At 48.7% G+C, this 25,242-nt stretch overlaps 1 protein-coding gene across 1 annotated transcript in view; it reads left to right on the top strand.

The window, feature by feature from the left end:
- Positions 1–25,242, top strand: part of LOC144888887 (lanC-like protein 3) — a 34,880-nt gene that overhangs the window by 8,292 nt on the left and 1,346 nt on the right. Inside the window, exons 3-6 of the mRNA XM_078768546.1 lie at positions 1,224–1,400; positions 4,399–4,522; positions 23,715–23,915; positions 24,057–24,264. Coding sequence (XP_078624672.1) covers positions 1,224–1,400; positions 4,399–4,522; positions 23,715–23,915; positions 24,057–24,264 — 710 coding nt within the window. The remainder of the gene's footprint in view (positions 1–1,223; positions 1,401–4,398; positions 4,523–23,714; positions 23,916–24,056; positions 24,265–25,242) is intronic.

Raw genomic sequence — 25,242 nt, 5'->3', positions numbered from 1 at the left:
CCCTCTCCCTCTCCAAATTGCCACCTCTACCCCTCTCCCTCTCCAAATTTCCACCCTACCCCTCTCCCTCTCCAAATTGCCACCTCTACCCCTCTCCCTCTCCAAATTGCCACCTCTACCCCTCTCCCTCTCCAAATTTCCACCCTACCCCTCTCCCATTCCAAACTTCCACCTCTACCCCTCTCCCTCTCCAAATTTCCACCCTACCCCACTCCCATTCCAAACTTACACCTCTACCCCTCTCCCTCTCCAAGCTGCCACCTCTACCCCTCTTCATCTCCAAGCTGCCACTTCTACCCCTCTTCATCTCCAAATTGCCACCCCTACAGCTCTCCCTCTCCAAACTTCCACCTCTACCCCTCTCCCTCTCCAAATTGCCACCTCTACCCCTCTCCCTCTCCAAACTGCCACCCCTATCCCTCTCCCTCTCCAAGCTGCCACTTCTACCCCTCTTCATCTCCAAATTGCCACCCCTACAGCTCTCCCTCTCCAAACTTCCACCCGACAGCTCTCCCTCTCCAAATTGCCACCTCTGCCCCTCTCCCTCTCCAAATTGCCACCTCCACTCCTCTCCCTCTCCAAATTGCCACCTCTTCCCCTCTCCCTTTCCAAATTGCCACCTCTACCCCTCTCTCTCTCCAAGCTGACCCCCAACCCACCTCCGCACCCTTCTCCGAACTGCCACCCACCCACACACCCCTCTCCAAACAGCCACACACACCCCAACAACACTCCTCTCCGAACAGGCACCCCACGCCCCTCTTCAATCAACCACATTCATCCCCCTCCTTCCTCTTCACGTACCTCTCCGACCAGCCACACTTCTCTGAACATTTTCATCCACACACCATCACTCCTCTCTGAACAGCCACACCCCCACCCCATGTACCTCTTCAGTCAGCCCCACCTTTCTCTCCCTCTCCCACCTCCCCTCCACCTGAATGGCACAAACACGTGACCGATGCGAGTCCTCACGCTGTAAGGGGTGGGAGTGATTGCCGGATGAAGGTGCAGGCCCCATGCACATATTACACATGCAGAATTGCCCCATGCTCTCACTCATACATCTTCGCCTCCATCTTCACTTGCCTCACCTCTCATCTCACTTTCTCCAACTCCCTTTTCTTGCACTGGTCACTTTTCTTGCACTGTTTACTTTTCTTGCACTGTTTACCTGCCATACCCTCACCCCACCTCTACTTTCCCAACACCTCCTTCCCAAGGTGAACAACCTTTCTGGAAAGATGGATGAAGTTCGGAAGTTCGTAGACCGTTATGCGAGCCTGGCTCGCACGTGTGAACCGATGTCCTTCTTGTCCTGTGGATCGGACGAGTTATTTGTGGGACGGGCTGGGTATCTCATGGGAGCACTGATCTTACAGCGGGACACGGGGATCGAGGTACGTGACCCTTGTAATGTGCAGGAAGTAACCTCATATGTTTACATCAACTAGCTTACACAACGCTTGCCATTGCAGTCACAGTAATTGATTCCCAGGGTGTTTGCACACACGTAGATGAGAGTGGTACCACGATCATGGGGACAGCACCATGAGGGTCAATAACGTTGCTTGCACACACCTGGATGTGGTTACAGAAAGGTCTCGGGGACTTAACCAGGCCCGATAAGGGTGTTTCCGCACATCTAGGTGAGAGTTGTGGCAGGATAATGGGGACACCACCAGGCCCAATAAGGATGTTTCCGCACATCTCGGTGAGAGTTGTGGCAGGATAATGGGGACACCACCAGGCCCAATAGGGTGTTTCCGGGCATCTAGGTGAGAGATGTGGCAGGATACTGGGGACACCACCAGGCTCAATAAGGGTGTTTCCGGACATCTAGATGAGAGATGTGGCAGGATAATGGGGACACCACCAGGCTCAATAAGGGTGTTTCCGGACATCTAGATGAGAGATGTGGCAGGATAATGGGGTCCACCACCAGGCTCAATGAGGGTGTTTCCGGACATCTAGGTGAGAGATGTGGCAGGATAATGGGGACACCACCAGGCTCAATAAGGGTGTTTCCGGGCATCTAGGTGAGAGATGTGGCAGGATAATGGGGACACCACCAGGCTCAATAAGGGTGTTTCCGGACATCTAGATGAGAGATGTGGCAGGATAATGGGGACACCACCAGGCTCAATAAGGGTGTTTCTGGGCATCTAGGTGAGAGATGTGGCAGGATAATGGGGACACCACCAGGCTCAATAAGGGTGTTTCCGGACATCTAGATGAGAGATGTGGCAGGATAATGGGGACACCACCAGGCTCAATGAGGGTGTTTCCAGACATCTAGATGAGAGATGTGGCAGGATAATGGGGTCCACCACCAGGCTCAATAAGGGTGTTTCCACACATCTAGGAGAGATGTGGCAGGATAATGGGGTCCACCACCAGGCTCAATAAGGGTGTTTCCGCACATCTAGGTGAGATGTGGGGCAGGATAATGGGGACACCACCAGGCTCAATAAGGGTGTTTCCGCACATCTAGGTGAGAGATGTGGCAGGATAATGGGGACACCACCAGGCTCAATAAGGGTGTTTCCACACATCTAGGTGAGAGATGTGGCAGGATAATGGGGACACCACCAGGCTCAATAAGGGTGTTTCCGGACATCTAGAGGAGAGATGTGGCAGGATAATGGGGACACCACCAGGCTCAATAAGGGTGTTTCCGCACATCTCGGTGAGAGATGTGGCAGGATAATGGGGACACCACCAGGCTCAATAAGGGTGTTTCCGGACATCTAGAGGAGAGATGTGGCAGGATAATGGGGACACCACCAGGCTCAATAAGGGTGTTTCCGCACATTTAGGCGAGAGATGTGGCAGGATAATGGGGACACCACCAGGCTCAATAAGGGTGTTTCCGCACATCTAGGTGAGAGATGTGGCAGGATAATGGGGACACCACCAGGCTCAATAAGGGTGTTTCCACACATTTAGGCGAGAGATGTGGCAGGATAATGGGGACACCACCAGGCTCAATAAGGGTGTTTCCACACATTTAGGCGAGAGATGTGGCAGGATAATGGGGACACCACCAGGCTCAATAAGGGTGTTTCCACACATTTAGGCGAGAGATGTGGCAGGATAATGGGGACACCACCAGGCTCAATAAGGGTGTTTCCGCACATTTAGGCGAGAGATGTGGCAGGATAATGGGGACACCACCAGGCTCAATAAGGGTGTTTCCGCACATTTAGGCGAGAGATGTGGCAGGATAATGGGGACACCACCAGGCTCAATAAGGGTGTTTCCACACATCTAGGCGAGAGATGTGGCAGGATAATGGGGACACCACCAGGCTCAATAAGGGTGTTTCCGCACATTTAGGCGAGAGATGTAGCAGGATAATGGGGACACCACCAGGCTCAATAAGGGTGTTTCCACACATTTAGTCGAGAGATGTGGCAGGATAATGGGGACACCACCAGGCTCAATAAGGGTGTTTTTGTCGCCTCATCAATTTCCAAGGCACTATGTGCCTTTTGTGCCCCTGAATGGATCTGGCACTTCATCTGGGTGTGCTTTTCAATCTCTCCAAGAAGGAGCCAGGATTCCTCCTCACAAATCCTTCCATCTTGCAGTGAGGCAGACACATGGTCTGAGATCGTGTTGAATTTTGCCTCGGCGAGTACACCAATCTCGTGATGCTTTGTGGCCTTGATGGCGGCGGCTGACATATTTGCCAGCCACACCGAGTAGCCCACATGTCAGTGTGGCGGCTTTCATTTCAATAACTATCGGGGCTGCGATAACGGTGGAGAGGATGCCAATGCCAAACCAGCAGCCACCAAGGCTGTATCCAAACAACATTAACACCGCGGCGTTACTTTTTGTATAAAGTGGACCTTGTGTCCTGCTCCTCTTCATGTCGCCTTTTGAGCTCGATAATAAGCTGAAGCCTGTGGAGGACAGAATGCGACAAAACTGACTCGCGATAAAAACTATGTAGGGCAGCTATGACTTCCAAATAGAGTTTTGGTGCCGGGAGCTGTGAGGGGGTGAATGGTGGGCCCCGGTGGGTGAGGATTTATGGCCACAGGCCCCACCACCCCCATCAACAGATTGCATGAAAACATTTGCAAGCACAGCAGTAAAAACATTCATGTACAAAGGCCTAGCAGCAAAGACTTCCGAACAATTAGGTTTGGGCGGGTCTGGTTTGAATGACTTGATGTCTCGTGCTTTCTGCCATCAAACGAATACGTTATCCACATCCCTGCTTACTCCTCAGCAATGGTAACAATCATGGGTGAGCTATTGCTCAGGTGAAAGTGCTCAGTGCATTATTTAAGTATTGAGCACTCAAAATGATTTCCTTGTTTCTCACCCCCACACAATAAGATTTTTCATTCTCAAACCTTACCTGGTGTCTTTGCCCTTGTGCAGGTGCTGCCCCCAAACCAGGCTGCTCTGCTGTGTCGGACCATGGTGGAGTCGGGTCGACAGTATTCTGCACGTGTCCAATCCCTATCCCCGCTAATGTTTGCTTATTATGGCGTGGAATATCTAGGTACGTTTGGAGCCTTCCCTTTCATTTTGTGCAACACTCTACTCTGTACCTGTACGAAGGTAACAACTTGGGAACATGCCGAAGCCTGAATACACTGCCAAAAATATAATTTTTTTGTATACTCAGTCAAGGCTCATATAAGAGCAAACACATAGAACATATGATAAAGGGAGTGGGAGACAAGATGGTGAGAGAGAGCAAAGCACAACAGCAGTAGAGAACAGGGACATCAGGAGATCTGTGGAAGAGACAGGGCTGGGGCGGGTTACACGGGATAAACAAGATGGACACTACAGGGGATTTCAGGAAAGAAAACGGTATTTGAAGGAGGTGGGGTTGGAGTGGATTAACAGGGGTAGAAAAGATCAAGGTTTTTGATGGGGGAAGATATGAGATGGTGGTGAACAGCTGTTTTGAAGATCTGGAGGGAGGAGTGGGATTGAAGACAGTGAGGGAGTTTGTTCCAGAGGCGGGAGAAAAGAGGAATGAAAGAATGAAGGTGAGCAGAGAGCCTAGATTTTGGTAGTTTCACCAGAAGAGGGTTGCTGGCAGAACTTGTGCGACCTGCAGGAATATTTAGGGGCAGAGCACAGACAGAGCTGGGGAGCTAGGCCGGATAGGAGTCGGTAGAAGACGAAAAGACCACCAACCTGCCTGTGGGGAGAGAGTGAAATGCCCTCAGAATCAGCTTCATCGCAGGAGATTCCAATGATTCTGAATGCTTTGGTTTCTACAGCGTGAAGCCGAGCTTGGTGTGAGGCAGGTGCACCACCCCAGAGGGGAGAGCAGGACTCCAATGAGCTGCGGAATAAAGCTTTGTATGTGGCGAGGAGCTCAGAAGTGCCCAGGAAGGACTTCGCATGGCGGAGGATACCCAGTCGGCGACTGGCTTTGGAGGAAAGAAAAGGAAAGATCATGAGTCATGACAGATCATGAGACCCAAAAGCTTGAGCGACAGAACTTCTTCGAGATGATTGTTGAGAAAATATATGGGAGGGTTTTCCAGACGGTCTTTTCGGAGGGAAAAAGTGAGAGTGTGAGATTTGTCAGGATTGAAAGACATGTTCCACTTGTTTGACCAGTCTGTGATTTTGACCAGGTCTGCAGAGAGTGAAGAGGCTGCAGACTGCCGATCTGAGGGTTGAGGTATGGAGGGGCAGAGAGAGGAGTCAGCAGCAAACAGACAGAGAGGATTTTCAGAGAGGCGGAGAGATCATTAATGAAGACCAGAAAGAGCATAGGCCCAGAACACTGCCTTGAGGAACTCCAGCCTGAACAGGAAGGGGAGATGAGAGAATTCCATTCAGTGCCACACATTGACTGCAATCAGAGAGGAAGTCCGCAAGCCATGCATGGAGATTTCCGTGGATACCATAGGAGGAGAGTTTGGTGAGCAGAGCGGGGTGCCAGACTGTATCGAAGGCACGTGATATGTCAAGGGAGACAGCTCTAATTTCCTGTTTGGCGTTGAGGACCTCCATCCATTGTTGAGACAGCAGAAGCAGCATGTCCAGAGTAGAGTGACCTGGTCTGAATCCAAATTGATGATCTGAGATCAAGCCATTGGAGAAGAGGAGGGATTTGATGTCAGAAGCGATGATCGATTCCATGACCTTGCTGAATATTGGGAGCAGGCCGATTGGTCTGTAATTGCAAGGATCTGTTTTTGCACCTTTCTTGTGTAAAGCGGAAATGTTGGCTGATTTCCAAGCAGATGGTAGATCACCATGAGCAAAAGAGAGGGTGAAGAGAACAGAGAGAGGGTGAGATAGAGCGGCAGAGCAGGATATTGTCACTTCCGGGTTCGGTTGCGAGAGGACGCTGGCGTTGCATATTCGCCGCTTCTCCGACTGGATGGATGTACAGGGTCTGCTTCTACCTTTCTGACCTGACATCTCACACCTGTCCTGCCTTTTCACACCCGCACGTGCCGCGTGTTCTCCGGCTGGATAACGGAATCTGCTTTTGATGGTACGGAATACGGAATTCGAAAGGCCCGCTCCCGTTGATTGTGGCCGTGGCCTTGTTTGCCGGTGGCCTTGTGGCCTTGTTTGCCGCTGTGGTCTTGATTAGCGGCTGCAGTCGTTTGCCGCTGCGTTTGCCGCTGCGTTTGCCGCTGCGTTTGCCGCTTTGCCTCCTCGACCTTGGCCTCGTACTCGTCCCTTCGCTCCTGCCTGGCATGGCTCTGAAGTACTCCGCCGCAAGGCTTCTTCTGCTCAATAACCGCTCCACCCCATCATGCATCTCTGCCATCAAATCAAATGGACTCCTCCGACGACCCAGGTACATTCACCGTGGCTCCGGTCGCAAGTTTGTTTATTTGCAATCAGGTCACTCCATCCCCGTCCTCTGGTCGGCTCAGCGCACTCTCACTCTTCGTCCCAGCGCACCTGGTCACAGCAACCCACACGATCGCACCTCTTGCCTACGAACCCTGGCTAAATCACCTGAATTCATCCCTGCTGTTCAAAACAACATCAAGCTCACCCTGTTCAACACCCGGTCCCTCAACAATAAATGCCTCATCCTGAACGAATACATCCTGGATAACAAACTGGACTTTCTCTGTCTCACCGAAACCTGGCAACAACCTCTGGACTACTACACACTCAACCTCACCACACCCAATGGATATTCCTACGTCAATAAACCACGCTCGGAGGGCCGAGGTGGTGGAATTGCCGTTATCCACCGTCAAGACATCAAGACCAACCTCATCTCCATCTCATCTGCTCCATCATTTGAACACCTGGCTTTAAAACTCTCTGGTCACACGCAGTCAGTCATGGCTGTCGTCTACCGCCCTCCCAAACCACACCCATCATTCCTGTCTGACTTCTCCTACTTTCTGACCCAGCTATGTTCCCTCTCCCCCTCAATCCTTCTCCTTGGTGATTTCAATATCCACATGGACTCCACTGACTCCACAATAACCACTGACTTCACTGATTTACTCACCTGCTTTAACCTCACTCAACATGTCGACTTTCCTACCCATATCCGTGGTCACATTTTGGACCTTGTCTGCTCCACTGGATTAAATTTGCACCATCTCTATGGCTCCGACCTCACCCTCTCTGACCACTTAGCCATCACTCTGACCATCAACATCCCCGCCCCAACACCAAGGCATTATCGCACAATCAACTTCCGTAAGCTAAACGCTCTTTCACCTACCTCATTCTCATCCACCCTCTCTGAAAAAATGTCCACTTCTCCCTTCATTGACCTCCACACCCCTTCCGACCTCACTGACTACTACAACCACACTCTCTCCTCCTGCCTTGACCAGCTTGCGCCTGTAAAAACCAAAACAGTTTCTTTCACCCATTCTGCTCCCTGGTTTACCCCTGAACTCCACCTGATGAAAACTCGTGCTCGCCAACTTGAAAGACTCCGCAATAAAACGGGTCTCACAGTTCACTCCCAAGCCTACAAGGACCACATACAACACTACAAAGATGCCCTCTCCCGCGCCCGCTCTGCCTACTACTCTCAAATTATCCACTCTGGCTCCGGAAACCCAAAAGCACTCTTCTCGACAATAAACAAACTCCTCCGCCCCCTGAACACCACCACCCAGTCATTCACAGTAGACAACTGCATCTCCTTCCTCTCTTTCTTCCAACGCAAAATTGACAACATCTACAACAGCTTGACCACCGCCGCACCCGCTCCCCCTCCAACCACCTGCCCCCCCTTGTCCTGCCATCCCCTGTCTCGGTTCTCCCCAATCTCTCCTACTGACCTCTCTGAACTCCTCATAGGAATGAAAACTGCCACCTGCACTCTTGACCCCATCCCCTCCAGCTTTGTCAAAGCCTCCCTCCCTGCTCTCTCTCCACTTATCATTGCAACAATAAACTCCTCCCTGTCTACAGGCATCGTCCCACCTTCCCTCAAAATTGCTGCTGTTACCCCCATTCTAAAAAAACCTGGTCTAAACCCTGACACCCTAAACAACTTCAGACCCATCTCCAACCTACCCTTTCTGTCAAAAGTTTTGGAACGCGCTGTAGCCACTCAACTCAAACATCATCTCTCTGCCAATAACTTGTATGAAACATTCCAATCCGGATTCCGCTCCAACCACAGTACTGAAACTGCTCTCCTCAAAATCACCAACGACCTTCTCCTCTCCTCTGACGCTGGCAACCTCAACATTCTCGTCCTCCTCGACCTCAGCGCTGCCTTTGACACCATCGATCACACTATCCTCCTCACCCGACTTGAATCCACCTTTAACGTCACCGGCACTGCCCTCTCTTGGATTAAATCATACCTCTCTGACAGATGCCAGTTCATCTCCATCAATAACTGCAAATCCCCCACTGCTCCCCTCCCCCAAGGTGTCCCCCAAGGTTCAGTTCTTGGCCCCCTCCTCTTCATCCTTTACCTGTCCCCGCTCGGTCACTTAATCCGCCGTCATGGTCTCCAATTCCACTGCTTCGCCGATGACATCCAGCTTTTCATCTCCACCAAGTCCGTCTCCACCGACACCCACTCTATCCTGACAAACTGCATCACTGAAATAAAATCCTGGCTTCAAATCAACTTCCTCAAGCTTAACTGTGATAAATCTGAAATAATCATCATTGGCCCAAAAACGCTCACAAAATCCACCCATAACTTTGCCCTCAACATCGACGGTATCCCAGTATCCACCTCCCCTCACATCCGGAATCTTGGCGTCATCTTTGACCAAACCCTTTCCTTCGACAAATACACTAAACAGATCACAAAGTCAGCCTTCTTTCACCTGAAAAACATTGCCCGTCTCCGCTCATCCCTCTCCTCCACGGCTGCAGAAACCCTCATCCACGCCTTCATCACCTCCCGTCTGGACTACTGCAATAGCCTCCTCTATGGTTCACCCTCAAAAATCACCAATAAACTCCAATACATTCAGAACTCCGCTGCCCGTCTACTCACTCATTCCCGGACCCGTGACCACATCACCCCCGTCCTTTACAAGCTTCACTGGCTCCCCATCCCCCAGAGAATCCAGTACAAAATCCTCCTCTTGACATACAAAGCCCTCCATAACCTGGCCCCATCCTACCTGGCTGACCTCCTCTCCAGACACACTCCCACCCGCAACCTCCGCTCTGCTGGTACCAACCTCCTGACCCCCTCCATCCGGACCAAATTCAGATCCTGGGGGGACAGGGCCTTCTCCATCGCTGCTCCCACCCTCTGGAACTCACTACCTCACACCATCAGAGACTCCTCCTCACTCACCACATTCAAAACATCACTAAAGACCCACCTGTTCAACGCTGCATTCAACATTCAACCCACAGCATTTAACCCCTGACTATCTCTTCTCCTTCTCCCTCCTTTTGCTTTAAATATTTCCCTATTGATTCTTGTCTTGTCTTTTTGATTCTTGTCTTATATATATGCCGTATATCGCTGCTGTTTGTTTTCTTGATTCTTGTCTTTTTGCAATTGTTGTTTTCATGTATTGTTATGCATTATGTTTTCCACTCTGTCAAAGCGCCTTTGGGCTTCTGGAAAAGCGCTATACAAAATAAATGAATTATTATTATTATTATTATATTAGGACCTGTGGGCTGATGCCGTCTGGTCCAGTTGCAGAATCAGAGTCGAGGTTTGACAGAAACTTCTCCACCTTGTCTGGAGAGAAGGACACAGAGTCCAGGAGCAACTGGGTATGACTGGGTAAGGTGGGAACAGAGAGAGATGGGTTTGGGACACAAGATTTTGAGGCAAACACAGAGTTTAGGTATTCAGCTTTTCCACGTGCGGAGTCAGCTGTGTAGCCATTTGAGGTAAGGGAGGGGATGGAGGGGGAACAAACACCAGAGACTTGACCAGATGCCACCAGGATTTGGAGGAGGGGGACGGGTTTGAGAGTTCAATCTTGAGTGTGGAGAGATAGTGCTTCCTGGCTCTCCTGAGGGTAGACACACACTTCTTCCGAGCTTTGTGAAAGGAACTGAGATTGCCTTCAGTTGGATTAGCCTTCCAGGAGGCGAAGGCAAATTGTTTCATGGCAACGTCCTCACCACAAGCTTCAGTGTACCATGGACAGGAGGAAGGGTATGACAACTGAAGACGAGATGGGATAAATCTGTGCATGAGAGAGAGCAGTTTGCTTTGGAAGAATTCCCAGGAAGAATTGATGTCAGAGGCAGTAGAGATGGGAGACCAGTCCAGATGATTGATGGCTGCTTGAAGACCGTGCCATTCGGCCTGAGTGAAATGCCAGACTCGTCGACACTGAGGAGGCTCTCTGAGAATGGCCAGAGAGATGTCCACTTTAACAAGCACATGATCAGAAGAACCGATTGGAGCAGAAGAAGAGCAGCAGACATTTGCAGCGAAGTTTGTCATAACCAAGTCTGGAAGAGAAGATACTCCATTGACTGAGATTCGGGTCGGGAAATTGACAGATTGTGTCAGTCCCAATGAGTCGCAGAAGTCCTTTGCTGAGGTGCCATGCCTGGTGAGAGAGATACCCACACCCAGCCAGCTGGCATGATGACTGTTGAAGTCACCACAAATGAGGAAGAGGGAGTTGGGATGAGTGGATATAAGTTGGTCCATGTTGTCAGACAGGGAGATGTAAATGGAGTCATCACTGTTGGGGGGACGGTACAGAACACATATGAGCAAAAGGTGGGAGCAGAGAGGAAGCCATAGCCAGAGGTACTCCTGGGGGTGAGGTGGAGAGAGGGCAGTGCAAGGAGAGTGAGGAAGAGAGTTTTTGATAAAGATAGCAACCCCACCACCAGGACGAGGCTCAGGTCTATCATACTGGAGGAGGGAGTAACCAGGAAGAGATATTAGGGAATCAGAGACATCTTGAAGGAGGAAAGTTTCTGTAAAGCAGATTAAGTCTGGATTGTCAGAAGCAACCTGAATGTAGAGATCAGTCAGGTTTGAGCGAAGGCCTCGGATGTTTAAGGTCCATACCGTTAAGGAGGTGGGCAAAATATGAGGCGAAGGAGGACAAAAGGCTAGGTGGTGATGGGGCACAGTTAGGAGTAATATGAGGGGGCAGAGGGAAGTAGAAGATTGGAGGAGGTGGAGGAATGAGTTGGAAGAGAGAGGAAGGGGAAGGAGGCAACTTTGAGGAGTGAGATGGGAGATTTGAAGGGGAGGGTTGAGGTGGAGTTTGGAAGGGAAGGGGTGAAGGGGAGTTTTAGTGGGGATTTTTGAAGGGAAGGGTTGAGGGGGGAGTTTTGAGGGGAAGGGGGGGAGGGGGAGTTAAGGGGAAGGGTGAGGGGGGAGTTTGAAGGGGAGATGCCAGGGGGGAGTTTTGAAGGGAAGGGTAAGGGGGGAGATTTGGAGGGGTGAGGGGGGAGTTTTGAAGGGGAGGGGTGAGGAGAGATTTTAAGGGAAGGGTGAGGGGGAGATTTTAAGGGAAGGATGAGGGGGAGTTTTGAATGGGAGGGGTAGGGGGAAGGTAATGATGGAATGGGGGTAGGTGGGAGTAGAGGGAGGGGACATGAAGTGGGTCGCTGTTAAGAGATTGGGTTGGTAGGATACGGGTGAGTACAAGTAGAGGAGGGAAGAGACAGGGAAGGGTTTGACATGGGTGAGTACAAGTAGAGGAGGGAAGAGACAGGGAAGGGTTTGACATGGGTGAGTACAAGTAGAGGAGGGAAGAGACAGGGAAGGGTTTGACATGGGTGAGTATAAGTGGAGGAGGGAAGAGACAGGGAAGGGTTTGACACTGAAGATGTACAAAGGGAACGGTACATGAAACACGAACGTCCATTGCAAACTGAGGATATTGAGATTTTCAGGTTAGAGATACGTTGGAAAATGATAGAGGAGGTGTGATATAAAGGGGAGTTGAGAGATTGTCGAAAGGAAGAACAATAAGATTGCATTTTTTGAATCGGAATGATTTTAAGAGCGATTTGAAAACAGCCTTTTGAAAAGAAAAGAGAGTGAATTGCAATAGAAAAGAGAATACAACATTGGAGAAGGACGTTTATACATTTTAAAACAAAACCGTGCAGACCGTCTGGGTATTCACCAAAATGAAGCCGGAAGAACAAAGATTGCAGAATGGTTTCAAAAGGAGGAAAACAAAGACCCATTAAAGGAGATTAAGAAGCCAGGTGGAGCGGAATCCGAAGGAACGTGGAGGTGTATTTAAGCACTCGGTTAGTATGGGAGACACTCCAACAACGAACGAGGACACACAACAGCTAACTAGGGAACAGGTTCGGACTCAAAAACCCTGGTAAGAAAAATCCGACAAATACTCCCAAATTTTCAAATGAAATGGAAGTAGAAGCACAAAGTAAACACAGACACAGCAAAATAAACAGTAGAAAACGCACAAAACGACTGGGAGTACTTATCTTTAAGGAAACCAGATGAGTCCAGAATCAGCATGACCGAGCTCAAGGAACTGCAACTCCTATTTATTAGAAAATATTTTCTTCAGGGGAACCTAAACGCAAATAATTTGTTTTCTGAAAACCATTGAATATCATTCATCACGGTCTAATTTGAAGGGAAATACTTTTGAATTGTTTTTGCCAATCACAGTGTGTCAAAACAAAGCCCTAGAACGTGGATTTTCGATTTCGCCAGTGACGTCACATCATGAACTCAACTTGGTCCAAATGGCGGTTTACATGGAGAACGTTGTATTCCGAGCTCAGATTCCAATACCGATTCCACCATCATTAACGACTCTGAAGGTTCTCAGTTTGTTCAAACGGATCAGTGGGATTTTGAAGAAATTGACTGGAGACAAAATTAGTGATGGAAACACCTTTGGGGGAATTGTCGAGCCGTAATGTTTTGAGGCAGGTGCGAGCGATTCAGACGAAGATGGTGTTCCTGAAGATGGCGGTGTTAATGCAGATGGAAATGCCGGTCACATGTGTAAAGTATCTCGACAAACTGCGATCAATTGTCGTACGCGTTTATTCACTCTGCCAATCAAGGCCCGATTCACAGCAGCGCCATCCGAGCTCTGGCGTAGGGATACAACCCGGTCCCGGTGTAGGGATACAACGGTGAACATTTGCACTGCATACATGACATCCTCCCCTTTAAGTCCAAAATTACCAAGAGCAATATACGTGCTAGATTTCCAGAATTGACATTTCAAAAGCAACATTTCCAAAACATGTGAAAATATGTGTGCAAACGGTTATGAGAATAATGAAAATACGTGAAAATAGAACATGTGTCAACGTGAAAAAAAAACATCTTCAAAGATTCAACCGGTCGGGTGCTTTTCTCTCACGCATTGAGCGTCGCGGTGTACCAGTGGATACAGAGTCCGAGGTGATTCCTTTGGGTCGCGGTGTACCAGTGGATACAGAGTCCGAGGTGATTCCTTTGGTCTCCACGAAGGGTGTAGCGTTTGCAGAGGTTTTCGGGGCATCCGAGCTGGCTGGAGCGGCCACGACGATCTCCGGCAGTGGCGGGTCGAACTGTTGTCCTGACTGTGACGATGCTGCAGGCTCCATCGACTCACAGTGACGGTAGGTTATGTGGTCCTGATGTCGACGAATTTTGCGGCCGTCCTGCAGGCGAATCACACTGGACAGTGGACCTGGCTTCTCGATGATGTCTCCCGGTAGCCACGTCGCACCTGCACCAAAATTTCGGGCAAACACTGGATCTCCAATGTTGATACATCGACTGTTGGACGTCTTATCGTGCACCAACTTTTGATTAAGCTGGCTCTGATAAACATTTGATGATATGTCTGGTTTGAGATTGTCAAGTGTCGATCTCAAGTGTCGTTTCATCAATAACTCAGACGGAGCTGCTCCGGTTGTTGATTGTGGCGTGATGCGGTATTTGAACAGGAGACGAGACAGCTTTGTTTCCAGGGTTCCCTCCTGAAGTTTCTGCAATCCGGATTTGATGATTCCCACGGATCGTTCGGCCAAGCCATTTGAAGCCTGGTGATGTGGGCTGACAAACTTATGTTTGATGCCGTTCCGACGTGTGAACTTGGCAAACTCGGTACTGGAAAAACACGAACCGTTATCACTCACGATCATCCTGGGCAGACCATGAGTGGCGAAACAGCGTCTGAGTCTTTCGATGACAATGGCTGACGTAGTACCACGCGTCACATAGGCATCAATCCATTTTGTGTGCGCGTCCGTAATTATTAGAATCATGCTGCCGTTAATAGGCCCGGCATAATCGAGATGTAGGCGATGCCACGGTTCGCTGGGCCATTCCCAGGGATGCAGTGGCGCTTTCGCAGGTGTATTCCGGGTGCTCTGGCAGGGGTAACAATGTCGAACATGATGTTCGATATCAGCATCAAGATTCGGCCACCACACATAGTTTCTGGCGAGTGACTTCATCTTCACAATCCCGGGGTGACAGTCATGGATTTCATCCATGACCCTGGAACGCAGATTTTTCGGGATCACGACACGACATCCCCAGAGTAGGCAACCATTTTCCACGCTGAGTTCGTTTTTACGTGCTTTAAAAGCCGCAAAATCTGGGTCACCCTCAGGTAGCAAATGCCATCCAAGCTGTACAGCCTGGACAGTTCTGGACAGAACGGGGTCTCGTCGAGTATGAGTGCGGATCTGGCCAGAATCGACAGCACAATCTTCCAGATGATCCATCAGTGCGATAATGGATCCTGGTGTAGGGGAATCATCAACGGATTCTGGAAGGGGTAACCGACTCATGGCATCTGCATTTGTGATAGACGAACCGGGCTTATAACATATGGTGTAGTCATAAGCAGCGAGAAACAGGGACCAGCGGATGATCCTGGGTGGTAGTGTGTCAGATGTCGCCTTAGTTGGACCAAACAGACTGATCAGCGGCTTGTGATCAGTGCGAATCGTGAAATGATGTCCAAGAAGGTACTGGCGAAATTTGCCAACGCCGAAAACGATTCCCAATCCTTCCTTGTCAAGTTGGGAATAGTTTTTCTCTGCCGGGGTCAACGTTCTGGATGCAAATGCAACCGGTCTTTCTGTACCATCAGGCATCACGTGCGATAATACACTCCCCACTCCATACCGACAGGCATCGCATGTCAGCACAAGATCCTTCTCTGGATCAAAATGAACGAGAACATTGGACGATTTGAGCAGATCCTTAGAGGTCTGGAATGCTGATTGTTCACTAGACCCCCAGCTCCAGGAGACTCCTTTCCTCAAAAGCCGATAAAGGGGGCCCAAAACGTCGGTCACATTCGGGATGTAACGACCATAGAACTGAAGCAAACCGAGGTATGACTTCAATTCGGTCACATCTCGTGGAGAAGGAGCATCCTTGATAGCTCGGACTTTCTCATCTGTCGGGTGTAGACCCTCGGCATCAATCGTATGACCCAGGTACGTGACTGATGGCACCATAAACTTGCACTTGTCTCGACGCAAACGTAGGCCGGAGTCCGAAATCTTCTTCAGAACTCTCTCCAGGTTCTGTAGATGTTCCGCGTCCGTACGACCAGTAACCAGAATATCATCCTGGTAACAAACGACGTTGCGTTCGGCGGCAAACAAACTGTCCATGACACGCTGATAAATTCCAGGTGCAGATTTCACTCCAAAACTAAGTCGGTGGTACCTATACAACCCACGATGCGTGTTGATGGTAAGATACTGTTTCGAATTCTCGTCCAAGCAGAGCTGTAGATAGGCGGATTTGAGATCGAGTTTCGTAAAAGTCTTGCCTCCCGTGAGACGAGCATAGAGGTCTTCGATCCTCGGGATTGGATATTTATCCAATGAAGAACACCTGTTCACGGTCATTTTATAATCTCCACATATGCGGATGGACTGGTCCGATTTTATGACTGGAACGATGGGCGCCGCCCATTCGGCATACTGGATTTGCTCGATGATCCCCAGATTTTCAAGATGATCCAGTTCCTTGTCAATCCGCTCACGCAGGGCGAAAGGGACTGGGCGAGCCCTGCAAAATATAGGATTGGCATCCCGGTCAACCCTGAGTTTAGCCGTATGTCCTTTCAAGGTCCCAAGCTCATCCTTGAAGACATCCGGGTACGTATCCAGCACATTTTTGAGTGTGTATGCTGCGGTAGGAGAAACATTGGCTGCCCGGAGTTGATGAATGCTTTCCCACTTCAGTCGAATTATGCTCAACCAGTTCCTGCCGAGTAAGGAAGGGCCCTTTCCAGGAATGACGATCAGGGGTAGGTGAAACTCACGGTTATCGTAGCCCACCGTGACATCACATGTACCGCAGGGAACAATCTTCTCACCTGTATAGGTGGAGAGTCCATAGGTAGTAGGTTTCAGATGGGGTCGGTCAGCATCACTCCACAGGTTTGTGAAAACAGCATGGCTGATGAGCGAGACGGCCGCACCAGTGTCGACCTCCATTTGCAATGGTCGATTGTTGACGACAACATTGGCAAGAAGAGGGTCCCGCCTATGGTGAGAATCAATATGAAGCAGGTCATACGATTCTGAGTTGTCGGAAACAGAGCTCACCTGGTCAAGCTCGGGTTCCTCCGAACCGATAAACTGATGAATCTTGTCAGCAGCTTTTCCTTTTCCCGATTTGCGAGTGATGCAAGCTGGAGCAATATGGCCAGTTTTCGAACAGAAATGGCAGGTGGCATCTTTGAACCGACACGTCTCCGGAGGGTGCTTTCCGTTGCACCGAAAACAGTTGTTGTGGGTTTGAGACTGCACTGGCTTCTGACGAGGAGCCTTGTTCCAACGTTGTGGCTGAACATGATCCAACCGATTCACAGCAGGGCTGGTACCAGATGAGCGAGTGGCACCGATGCTTGTAGCGTTGCGTTCAGCACTTTCCATGGAAATTGCGGTGTCTCTGGCATTTTGGAACGTCAGTCTTCTCTCAGCAAGCAGGCGTCTACGAGTGCGGTCATCGGACATGCCAACCACCAGCAAATCACGAAGCATGTCATCAATCGTGTCCCCAAACTCACACAGATGTGACAGTTTTTTGAGGTGTGCAATGAAGTCTGCGATCGACTGACCTTGCTGCTGTCTGCACATGTAAAAATTAAACCGACACAGGATGACTGAAGGAGATGGGTTGCAATGTTCCTTCAAAGCGGCCTTGAGCTCTGCATACGTGAGCTCCTGGATTGTCCGAGGCCGAATCAGGTTTTTAACGAGTGTGAACGTCTCACCTCCGCAAACGGACAGGAAGACGGCCTTCATCAGGCCTTCGGTCGCAATGCCGTTCGCCTCGAAGTAGAAAGACAAACGCTCAGAATACGTGTCAAAATCCCCCTCATGAGGGTCGAATTCATCGATATGGCCGAAAGATGTCATGGTCTAGATGTTTACCTTCGTCGCCATGTAAAGTATCTCGACAAACTGCGATCAATTGTCGTACGCGTTTATTCACTCTGCCAATCAAGGCCCGATTCACAGCAGCGCCATCCGAGCTCTGGCGTAGGGATACAACCCGGTCCCGGTGTAGGGATACAACGGTGAACATTTGCACTGCATACATGACAACATGTTCGCTGCAGATTGGTATGTTTTGTTTTTCCGTTCCGTTGACGGTTTGAGGGATTTTGTATTGATAAATCAGTCATATTAGTCCAGAAGAAGTACAGCATGGACGTGACACAGCACAACACTGACACGATAAGGCACAGACAACGCCCAAGCACACTTGGATACCGCCGACCAAATGGGTGACAAATGCTTTGGCGCACCTTAGCAGGCTGACCCCATGTCCTGTATGTTACAGGATCATCCAGTTTCATACTTTCACAAGACACCATTTGTGTCTGTGCTCGTGCTGTGCCAGTGTGTGTCGTGTTGTTAAAGTGCTGTGCCGTGTCGTGTCTTGCCGTGTGTGTAGTGTCTGTGCCGTGTCATAATGTGTCGTGAGTGCTGTGCTGTGTCGTGTCCGTGTCAGAGGGGAGAGTGGGGCCATGGGAGAGCAGAGGTGTTGGGTGGTCGTGGTTGTGAGTGTGGGGTGATTAGGGTGGTCCTTAGTGATGGAAACACTAAGGAAACACAGAAGGCAAAAAAAAAAAATTGAATCGTTTTACTCCTAACCTTTAATTTTTTTGGTATTGAGGTAAACCTTCTGCCTGTGAAATATTTTTTGAATACATCGAGTTTTAGGGGTTGTACAGTGACTCATGGTTGTTCCCGATAAGCGTTGATTTCCTGCATCCGGGAAACCTCTTGCGATGTTCTGTCACAACTTGAAGCAGATACTGGGTTTGTTGTTCATCCCTTGTCAGGAGACGATTGTACTCTTCAATGAGAGCAACTGCATACACCAAAGTACAGCTGTACTGTGTTCAATTAACTTAGAAACAACTTCAAAATGTGCAGTACATAGCAAGGTCATAGGTCAACTGTAATGGTCAAAATCACAAGTATAGCAGTGGAGAATAAATAATCAACTCCAAACATTTAGGCGAGCTAAATATGTGAAATTACAAACTCCGTGTGCAACCCCTAAATTTAGTCCAAATGGCTTAAAGTTTCACCACAAGGGTTTGTGTTTACATACAAAAAATTGTAAGTGTTAGGAGCATGACATTTCTAACTTTCATTTTGAAGAAGCATCCCAGTGGATATAGTTAGTTTGGGTGATGGTCGATGGTACATTGGGCATGGTATGGTTGTGGATATTGGGGGGCGGGGAGAGTGGGTGATGGTTGATGGGGGATTGTAGGAGGGGAATGGTGGAGAGGGGGTTGTGGTGCGCGATGGTCTTCCAGTTTCGAGCGACGGCTGTTTCTTCCGCTTAATCGTGGGGATGGCTCGATTGTGGCGGATAACCAGAAGATCGAAAGTAATTATGAATTGAAACTCTGTTGCTGTTTTTAAACTCTGCTATCATGAAACTTTTGTTTCATAACAGCGCTCTGTAAAATGCTCTGAGCACAAAAGCGAACTTCTTGTCGGACTGATCCACGCTCGTGTACTTTGGACAAACTTCGTCCAATTTCTGGCAAACTTAGTGTATTACTCCAACCACGAAGGTCGCATTGATGAGGCATATTTGCTATAAATCGAAAATTAATCGCAGCTTGAGTTCAATCATACCATGATGTAACCTGTAGACAATACGGAAATGGCGCTCGACTTCATGGTGTGACGTCATGGCTAGTCGTGAAGAAGATTTCGACTTTTAATCGCAAAATTACCTACTTTATAAATGGGAAATCTTAAAGACAAAAAGAAAAAGACATTTATTTTGTGGAGTATCAAGGGATATATTAGTGTTGAGGTGGTCTGAGCATTTGTGTTCTCCTTTAAAACAGAAGAGTTTTCTTGAAACAAGAAAAGCATGAGGGAAAAATAAAGCCCCAAGGGAAAAAAAATAAATTTAAAGTTAAACTTTTTTTTGTAAAGATTTTCTTAGTAAGGAAATGCATTTTGGCAGTGAGTTCGCTGGAACCTTCCAACTGAAGTGTTTATTTCCTTGTATTTATAATTTCACACATTCCCTTTGATGTATTGGATTTACCTTTATCGGGTTGACTTCATTTTCAAAGCACATGGACATTGGATCCGCAGTTTGATATCGTGAAGGACTCGTGCAGTGCATAGAATGCATGTTTGGCAACAGACAAGAGACTCGGAGATACTTGCAAAATATCACGTGATAAGATTGATATCACGTGATTTATCGAGCAAGGAGGATTGCAGGAGGGAGACGAGGAGGATTGCGAGAGGGAGTCGGAGGTCAAACTTGGTGGTGGGAATTGAGTGCGAAAAGCATTTACTGTGTTTACTTTGAAATTTTTCACTTTGCCGAGGGAGAAGTGTGGGGGGGCGTGGCGAGCGGCGAAAGAGGTGTGTGTGTGTGTGTGTGTGTGTGTGTGTGTGTGCATGTGCATGCGTGAGTGCGTGCACGCACTGTGATAACAGGCTCCGGCAGTAGGTCCAGCAGATCAGCCAGAGCAGTGCTGCTGATTGATGACCTGAGTGTCCCAAATTAATCAAGATGGTTACTACCTCTGCCAGTCTGGACAGATCAGAAGCGAGGTCCGGCTCGATCGTTTGAATGTGGGATCAATGGGGGTAGAGGCGGTGGAGATGATGCAGAGGAGGTTGGAAGCGTTTTGTGTGCAGGAGACCAGATAGAAAGGAGACAGAATGAGGAGGTTAGTAGGAGGATACAAGCTGTTGCACACTGGTAGCGATAGAAGGAGTAATGGCGTGGGAATAATACTATCGGAAGAGAACAGCAAACAGCAGGCCAGAGTGGAACGTTTGGAGGAACGGATAGTTATGGCTTGGGTGGTGAGACAGAGGCAAATTGTATGTGTTATGTCGGTACATGGGCCACAAATGGGAAGGAAGGAGTGGGGCGGAGAAACAGGAATTCAGGGATGCACTGGAGAGGATGATGGGAATGGTTGAGATGGAGGTGATGCTGTGCGTTGTGGGGGATTTAACGCGCATGCCGGAATGGCGGAGCCGGGTGAAGAAGAATATGTTGCTAAATTTAGTTGGGGAACGAGGAATAGAGGATCAAGAGCTGGTGACAAGGAAGGAATGGAATGGCCAGAGCGGGTTCATCTATCTATAATTCCAGTAATCTCTGTACGTTTGTACGTCTGTACGTCTGTTTGTCTGTGACCGCTGTTTCTCGACAACCACGGGTCCGATATACTTTTAACTTGCCAGGTATATTGCTGGGGACCCGAGGATGTGCCTTTTCAAGGTTTCATATTAATCGGACAATTACTTACCGAGCTATGTCCAAAAAACGATTCAACCAATCAGAGAGCAGCGAACGATCGCGTGTGCCGAACGTGGAGGACACACTCTGCCTCGGATGGCACATTTGAGAGCGTATTCATTTATTTCACGTTTGCAAACTATGTTGGCGCTATGTTGGCGTTAAACGATGTTTTAAAACTAATTAAAACCCCGGGGGGATTGTCACTGTACTCGCAAGCCGTTCGCCGTTCGCTTTGGCGTTGCGAATGAACCAAAACATTTCATGCACCAAACCATTTCATGTAAAGCGTTCGCCGTTCGCTTTGGCGTTGCGAATGGACCAAAACATTTCATGGACCAAACCATTTCATGTAAATAGAGGGGGGGATATAATTTTAGATATAGATATAGTACGGGCATGCCCTAGTTCTTTCAAAGCGTGAAAGCGACACTATTACCTATAGGAGTGGACAGCATAGAACAGAACTGGATTTGGTGGTGGTAAGGAAGCGACAGCTGTGGAGGGCTAAGGATTGTAAGGCAGTGGCGGGAGAGCATGTTACCACCCAGCACAAGCCTGTCTCCGAGTCTCTCGTCTGTTACCAAACATGCATTATATGCACTGGACGAGTCCTTCACGATATCAGACTGCGGATCCAATGTCCTTGTGCTTTGAAAATGAAGTCACCCCGATAAAGGGAAAGAAGGCCGATGACACTGTCCCGAGAGAGACCAAGATCTGGAGAAGGCGACACTGAGATTGATGGGAGTGCCGGAAGCAGAAGTTAGATTAGTGGAAGGGATGTACAAGGGAATGAAGGGAAGAGTTTTGGTTGGTCCTGGGATTTCAGAGGCCTTCAGTGTGAACATCGGATTGAGGTAGGGAAACACTCTCAGCCCACTCATGTTTATCATGGTGATGGAGCTAGTAAGCAGGAAGGTGAACAGGATGGGTGGTATGCGGACGACATGCCTAATGTGGTGGAGAGTACGTGGGTGATGCAGAAAGTTGTGGCACTGACAGATAACAACAGAGGCTGCAGGTTTGTGAGAACAACTGGGTCAGGGGGATTGTGGAAATGAAGAGGATGGATAGAAGGAGAATGGATAAACTGAGGGAGGAGATTGATGTACAGATGACCTTCATGGGGAGACTGGTGAAATGTCGGCTGATTTTGGGCTGGAAACATGGTGTGGATGGAGGAAGAGAGAATGGCAAAGAGAGCGGATAGGTTGAAGGAGCAAGTTCGGAGGAAAAGAGGTAGACTGAGGTTAAGATGGGAGTATTGTGTGAGGAGAGATGTCAGTAAGGTGTGGGTGGTTGGAGAGAGGTGGCGGAGGACAGAGGGAAGTGGTGGAGCATTGTGGTCAAGGCAGGGCAGGAGCTTGATACCGTTGGACCTCACCCCTTATAAAGGGGGGAGGATGGGGAAGTGGAGGAGGAGGATGGGGGAGCGGAGGGGGAGGAGGATGGGGGAGCGGAGGGGGAGGAGGATGGGGGAGTGGAGGGGGAGCGGAGGGGGAGGAGGATGGGGGAGTGGAGGGGGAGGAGGAGGGAGAGAGGAGGAATAGGTGGAGGTGGAAAAGGAAAAGGGGGAGGAGGAGGAGGAGAAGATATAGGACGATTCCTTTCTCCTAAAGACGAGAAGAAAAATACATAAAATGTCATAGCCCCTGTGGTTTTAGTAATTTTGCTGTATGGAGTTAAAGCCCACCCAGTCAGCCATCTTTGGTCATATTATAAAACAAAATCTTCGACATATATGTATACTCATGTATTGTCTTTGTGTCAAGTTTGAACAAAATCGGTCCATGCATGTCGAGAAATGGTTGGGGACACGTTTAAGTAACAAAATGGCCGCCATTCGGCCATCTTGGATCTGATCTCAGAAAACAATGATGTGCATATGTAAGCCGTCATTCATTATCTGTGTGTCAAGTATGAACAAGATTGGTGAATGCATTTCTGAGAAATGGTTGAGGACGTGTTCAATATCTGGCTTTTTACAACTGAAATGGCCACCAGTCTACCAGTCGGCCATCTTAGATTGCATCGCGAATCAAAATGATGTGCATGTCCATGCCGTCATTTGCTGTGCTTGTGCCAGGTTTGAACAAATTCAGACCATGCATGTTCAATAAATGGTTGGTGACATGTTTAAGTAACAAAATGGCCACCAGTCAGCCATCTTAGATTGCATCGCGAATCAAAATGATGTGCATTTGTATACCATCATGTATTGTCATTGTGCTGAGTATGAAACAAATTCGGTCCATACATCCGAGATATGGTTGCGGACAGACGGACGGACGAGACCCAACCCATAAGCCCCCGTTTAGGACTAAGTTTAACGGGGGAAAATAAAGGTCTTTCTTCAAGGAGGGCCCTTGATATTAGCACAAAGGGATTTAGGGAATCCGATGGTTATCTGCCCCAGAACCACTATCTGCACGACTTGCCACATTATACTGCGGTGTGGAGGTCATTTAACTTATTTGTAAAAGAAAACAAATTGTGCAATGCAATTTTCCAGTGGTTTCTTTTTCCCGTTTAGGCGCGGCACACGGGCTGGCCGCCATATTGCAGGTGCTTCTCCTTCATGCGAGACTGCTGTCGGAAGCTGAATGCTCCCTCGTCTGGGCCTCCGTCGACTTCCTCCTAATGCTGGAGCGTGATGGAAACTGGCCTCCTGTTATGTGTGAACAGATCAGGAGCGACGACGATCAATTGGTTCATTGGTGCCACGGCGCTCCAGGTCATGCTCAATTTGTAACAATCCGTGTTTTTTTTATTTTATCAAATTGTCCAACTGATTCATGGAAACGTTTTTGCCTCGTGCCATCAGTTAAATAACTTGCTCTGAGGTGTACTCTGACTTCTTTTTTTTTGCCTACAGGCGTCGCACTGTTGTTTGTCAAAGCGTTCCAGCTGAGCGGTCGGCCGCAGTATCTGGCCGCGTGCGAAAGGGCCGCTCAGTGCGTTTGGAACAAGGGGCTGCTTCTCAAAGGGCCTGGGACCTGCCATGGGGTCGCTGGAAATGGTTACCTATTTTTGGTGCTGTACCGTTTGACGCAAGATCCCAAATACTTTTACAGAGCATGGAGGTAGGTGGTAGTTATGTCACCCATGAACCTCCATCACTCGCTGTCACTAAAACACTTTTTCTGCGCAAGCAGTTATTCCGCACTTGGGTCACTTTTTGCTTGGCGAGGTACCTGGTCATAGTTTTGAACATGGGATGCTAAACCTTAATAATTTGTTGAAAAGTTAACTTTAATTCATGAAGACGCAGTTAAACAATGAATCTTTTGTTGTTACCCTGCATAGTGTGTGGTGATACAATACGCTCTCACAGGGCTGGTTTGTTGATTACTCATTGAGTCCTTTTTGTTTTTGACAAACGAGTGAAATGGTTAAATGTACTTGGTGTACAAACTTGGAATAGTGAGACACAGGATGTTTCCAATACTGAAGGGGAAGAACTATGGCCTGGCCGTTAATACTGAAGGGGAATAATAATGGAATAGACGGATGGTGAATGGTTAGAACAATGGAATGGTAATTTAGAACAATGAAGGGGAAGAACAATGGAATGGTAAGAACAATGGAATGGTAATTTAGAATAACGAAGGAGAAGAACAATGGAATGGTAATTTAGAACAATGAAGGGGAAGAACAATGGAATGGTAATTTTGAACAATGAAGGGGAAGAACAATGTACTGGATGGTTACAATGCTGAATGGTAAGAACAATGGAATGGTCATTAAGAACAAGCGTTATGCCTAGGTCCCCCGTCGGGGAAGTGATGTGAGTTGACAAAGTGGAACACGCAGAAAACATGCTATGATATGATATTTCGCTCACAAGGGTCAGACATACATGGAGGCGGCCATCTTGGATTTTGACATGGCGACCCAATTTTCAATAGCGTTCTTCCTTATGCCTAGATACACCCACACACCAGAAGGTACTTCGCTTATTTTTCAAGCTATTTCGCTCACAAGGTTCAGACATACATGGAGGCGGCCATCTTGGATTTTGACATGGCGACCCACTTTAAAATAGCGGTCTTCCTTATGCC

This window comes from Myxine glutinosa, chromosome 14 (assembly GCF_964187855.1).
Source record: "Myxine glutinosa chromosome 14, kmMyxGlut1.1, whole genome shotgun sequence".
Taxonomy (NCBI): domain Eukaryota; kingdom Metazoa; phylum Chordata; class Myxini; order Myxiniformes; family Myxinidae; genus Myxine; species Myxine glutinosa.
The sequence above is the reverse complement of the archived record's forward strand: the minus strand, read 5'-3'. Positions and strand labels throughout refer to the sequence as shown.